This window comes from Cornus florida, unplaced genomic scaffold (assembly GCF_030987335.1).
Source record: "Cornus florida cultivar Cherokee Brave unplaced genomic scaffold, ASM3098733v1 CherokeeBrave_3.0.0_Hap2_Chr08, whole genome shotgun sequence".
Lineage (NCBI taxonomy): Eukaryota > Viridiplantae > Streptophyta > Magnoliopsida > Cornales > Cornaceae > Cornus > Cornus florida.
This window is the reverse complement of record NW_026775578.1, coordinates 33,476,207-33,481,267: the sequence shown is the minus strand read 5'-3', so window position 1 is coordinate 33,481,267 and position 5,061 is coordinate 33,476,207. Positions and strand designations below refer to the sequence as shown.

General features: G+C 37.9%; 1 protein-coding gene across 1 annotated transcript; it reads left to right on the top strand.

Annotated features, from left to right (window-relative positions):
* The first annotated feature begins 342 nt into the window (after positions 1-342).
* On the top strand, positions 343-3,980 carry LOC132271213 (uncharacterized oxidoreductase At4g09670-like). Its single transcript, XM_059772527.1, has 2 exons — positions 343-1,063; positions 3,161-3,980. The coding sequence occupies exons 1-2, from the start codon at positions 602-604 to the stop codon at positions 3,779-3,781; spliced, it is 1,083 nt and encodes a 360-aa protein (XP_059628510.1). The 5' UTR covers positions 343-601; the 3' UTR covers positions 3,782-3,980.
* Positions 3,981-5,061: the final 1,081 nt, after the last annotated feature.

The following is a 5,061-nucleotide window of genomic DNA, read 5'->3' as shown; positions in this document are numbered from 1 at the left end:
CCTCCTTCACAACCTCTATCATCCGAAGCCAAGCTCGCCGCCATTGGTGGTTGCTATTGGGTAAAGTGTGAAGAAAGTGATCGCTGAGATGCACCAATCTACATTTGACACGTGTTTGTCGGTCAAAATTAGCATTTCTCATATATAAATGGGTGAGGGGTAAAATGAGAAATAAAAAGGTAAAATAAGGTTTTCAATTTCACTTTTTGTAAAAAAAGTGATTAAGGGGGATTTATTTATACTTTTTAAAAATTTTGTGAACTAACATGCATAATTTTTTTTTTTTTTTATATAGGAATGGTTTAAACGTGGACCTTCAATTAGAAAATGATACTGATAGATGGTCATTTCTTGAAATTTTGAATCACTTTTTTTCATAGCACAAGATCTGATTTTGAGCAGAGTAGATGGACACCGTTTTCCACATAAATTATACAAAAAGAAGCCACGGGTCCTTGAGATTCACATAAAATATAGAACATTTGGGATTTTCGACAAAGAGAAAGTGATAGCACCACCAAGTAACAAAGCACCATATATCCTCTAATCCTCATCCTTTTTTTTCATTCACTAACTTTGGGCTAAGGTTATCTATATATATATGGCTGAAACGCCGGTGCGTTTCGGAATATTGGGCTGTGCTAATATAGCACGCAAGGTATCAAGGGCGATTAGGCTCGCTCCCAACTGCACCATCTGCGCCATCGGTAGCCGTTCGATCGAGAAGGCGTCGGCTTTTGCGGCCGAGAATGGCTTCCCGGCGACGGCTAAAGTGTATGGCAGCTATGAAGCGGTGATCGATGACCCGGACGTGGAAGCCGTGTACGTGCCTCTCCCGACGAGCCTTCACCTGCGCTATGCGGTCTTGGCCGCCCAGAAGAAAAAGCACGTGCTGTTGGAGAAGCCGGTGGCTCTCAACGTGTCGGAGCTGGACACCATCTTGGAGGCGTGTGAAGCTAATGGAGTGCAGTTCATGGACGCCACCATGTGGATGCACCATCCGCGGACAGCTAAGATGACTGAGTTTCTCTCCGACCCACAACATTTTGGCAAACTCAAATCGGTATGCACGATAACATCAGTCTTTACTCAAATTAATCAATCAAACTTGTTGGATTTTCAGATCTGTATGTACAATAACATCAGTCTCTACTCACATTAATTTAACAAAATTGTTGAATTTTTAAATTCTAAATCATTATCTGTTCATAAGATTTATTATTTTTTTTTTATTTATTGCATGATGGAACATGATTGATCGGTACAAGTATGGCATTTGATAATTTTTTAGTTATATTTTTTAATATATATATATTGTTGAATTTTTAAATTCTAAATCATTATCTGTTCATAAGATTTATTATTATTTTTTTATTTATTGCATGATGGAACATGATTGATCGGTACAAGTATGGCATTTGATAATTTTTTAGTTATATTTTTTAATATATATATATATATATATATATATGTGCATAATAAACTGAATGGGTAATGATGCTTGGCCGCGATCTCAAAAAAAATAAAAATAAAAAATCATTTTTGAAAGAGCGTTACAGCTGGACTGATGTACTCAAAATCGTAAAATAATTGAGTACGGAGAAAAAATAAAAATGTCTTTTGATAGGGAAATTCACAAGCCTCCACACATATCTGTGTGGTGTTTCACAGGACAGGCTATGGGGCCCACCATAGATAGGGTGTGGGGCTTGTGTCAATATTGCTCATTTTAATAAAGCTCTCTCATTATTTGTTTAAAAAAAATATATTTTTATTTCGAAAATAGAAAAGAATTTTTTGAAAGACGTAAGTTGTTATGCTCCTATGGTATTAGGCTAAAAAGCACAACACAGTCAAAGATGGGATAAAAGAATAATAGTAAGATGTTATGCTCCTATAGTATTAGGGTGTATGCTTTATGCAGGACAAGATCAGAGATTGATGAGTTTGAGAGAGAGAGAGAGAGAGCTGAGAGTTTAACACAGTGAGAGATTGAAGAAGAAGACAAGTAAAGGGTATTTTTGTAATTTTTAAAAATAATTTATAGTTTTTTTTAATTAAATATTAAATAGTAAGGTCAGGTTAACTGGTGAGGCACTAATATTATAGCAATATGATCACTTTATTTTTTATTTTTTTATTTATTTTTTTAAGTATAGAGGTATTTTGAAAAATGTTAAGATTTTATGATCAAAATTTGAAAGTAATTGATGTTTTATGATTTTAACTCAAATATATATATATGTGTGAATATGTTGGGTATTCTATTTAAGTTTTCGTGAAACAAAAGTAAAAATGAAATTAATGAGAAAGTTTACAATACCACTGGGTACTGTACGCCAAAGCCTCTCAACTGTTGGATCATCCATTTGGTGAGTCTCATCACCACATCCAACGGTTGGGAACCTCGCGATACGATACTCATGGGGTATTGTAGACTTTAACGAAATCAAGATGATCTGATGTAGGACTATATATATATACACACACACACACACATGTAGATATATGTTTCAGGATTAATGTTATGTATATAATTATATGGATTAACTAGATGTCTATGTCATAACTAGGTGTTGAGGTCGGGTGCAGTACAACATGGGTGTTGTACTGCATTGGACGGTTCACAACGTGCACACGTGTGTGCGTTACAGGGTTATGTTGTGAGCCGTCTGATGCAGCACAACATAGGTGTTGTACTATGTGGACCTCATAGATAGAGCCTTACTAAAATTTAAATGGGATTCGAATTTTCCATCCCTTACCTATTATGAGCTTTCGAAAATGCCATCCAAAAGTGGGTTGGATTCAGGTTGACTCTCTCAAGCTTAGATGTATAAGCTTTTTCCTAAAACTCTATTGAAATCACTGTGTTTAATTACATAGTAAGCCCAAGTCTTACGGGACTTGCCTAACAGAATTATGGTTTGGTGGCCATGAGAAGAGAAAGGGAAGCCCCTGCTACTACTGTCATTGTGCCTAAACTGATGAATTTGCTTGAGAAATCGGAAGATTTGAGTCGAAAACATGTATACGTTATCTACATTGTTATTTTACAAGGTAGCATTGTTTCTTTTTTTAATTAGCTTTTAAGCAAAGCTTGCCTTTTCTTGTTGGTTTTAATTTGCTGAATTAAGACTATTATGTCTTACTCCTACAGGTTACTAGCTCCTTTACCTATAATCCTGGTCCTGACTTTCTTAAGAATGACATTCGTGTGAAGCCGGATTTGGATGCTCTTGGAGCTCTCGGTGACACTGGTTGGTACTGCGTCAGGGCAATCCTTTGGTCTGTTGGCTATGAATTGCCTAAAACGGTAACAGCCCTGCGTGACCCTGAATATAACAAAGCAGGAGTGATTATGTCATGTGGCTCTTCTTTGAGTTGGGTAGATGGGAAAGTTGCTACCTTCTATTGCTCTTTCCTAACAAACTTGACGATGGATATAAATGCTCTTGGAACTGACGGAAATTTGCGTGTCCATGACTTTGTCATTCCTTTTCAAGAGGACATCGCGCCCTTTTATGCAGCTTCAAATTCTAGGTTTCAGGAACTCTCTATTGGGTGTGAACCAAAACCGAGTGAGCACTGTGTTACCACAGATCTTCCTCAGGAAGCTCTAATGGTGAAGGAATTTGCTAGTCTGGTTGGAAGTATCATGAGAAATGGTTCGAAACCTGAGAAGAAATGGCCAACCCTCAGTAGGAAGACACAACTGGTTTTGGATGCTGTCAAGTCATCGATTGAGCGCGGTTTCGAGCCTGTTGAGGTTGGGAATTAGTTGAGCCCCATGTTCTGGCATCTATGTATTGCAGTGGTACTGTTTATTGCATGTTAAATTAGATTATAGTCCTTGTACTATTTCTATGGATGTTGTGGTCTTGAGCCGTAAATGAGCTGGCTGCTTGAATAAATAATGAGCTCAAGGCTTGAAATGTAAGGATTTGTGATATTTGAGGAATGAGACTTTTTTTTTTTTTTTTCTCTCTCTAATTCAATATTGAAGTCGTGTATCATTATGACGTCAATTTTTATATCAAAGACTCTTCACAAGAAAGGGTTGGATTAGTGACATTAGTCAGACATATCATTTTGCATTTAGTTTTGTCAATACATATTCATGTGCACTTCACTTCATGATCAAGTTAGAAGGTGCTTAAAACTGTTTTGTACATCATCTTTCTGATTGATCTTCATAACTTTTTTGTAGTTGGCTCATGTGGTACTTCTTAGTCTTTGTGTGACAATTTCTTTTTATTTGCCCCATGAACTTCTTTGTGATTGGTTCCAAGACTTTTTTTTAAGTCTTCCTAAAGAGAAATTATTTTGATTGATTATTCTTTTAACTTGTTGAATCATTAATGAAGAACGACATTGTTTGAAGTGTTTTTTATTCTTCGTTTTCAAGGCTTGAGCTGGTGTTGATATCAAGCTCATAGATGTATATGTAGCCTGCCCATGGGGTTTTGCCGGAGCGCCACTGGGTGCGACCACCTTTGGGTGGTGCACCCAATGCATGCCTTGTGCTAGGCGTTCCACAGCCTAGCCAAGTGTGCTTGGGTGACGGGGAGGGGGTGCATGTGACCCTACTTCGCTTGTATATGCAAAACTAGAAGTTTGGGAGGAGAAATTACCCCTGCGTGGGGAGTCATAATGCGTGTAATTAATTACGTGGACATCAAAAAATCAAACCAATGTTGCATAGGGCTTCTAATGACTTGATAAGACTCCAGTAATTTTCCCAAGTCATTCCTCCATGGAGCTCTTGGGCTTTGGTTTTCGAGTTATACATTTATGAAAATACCAGCGGCGCGCGGCACATTGTCGCATTGTTGACACTTGACAACCCACTTGTGCCCCACGTTGGCTGCCAAGGGCTTGGCCAGACGACCTCTGGCCTAGACCATGACATGGAGAGAATGTTTAGGGTCTAACCAATAGCTAGGGATATTACTTAAGCATGCTCATGGGTGAGTTCTATGCTGGGTGCCTAGACCAGCGGCGCGCGGCACATTGTGGCATTGTTGACACTTGATAAAATTATTATCTATTTTATTAGTG

Excerpts from the sequence above, each read along its gene's own strand:
- LOC132271213 (XM_059772527.1), top strand. The coding sequence starts at position 602 with ATGGCTGAAACGCCGGTGCGTTTCGGAATATTGGGCTGTGCTAATATA. Across the intron at positions 1,064-3,160 it reads ATTTTGGCAAACTCAAATCG|GTTACTAGCTCCTTTACCTA; the intron begins GTATGCACGATA and ends TTACTCCTACAG.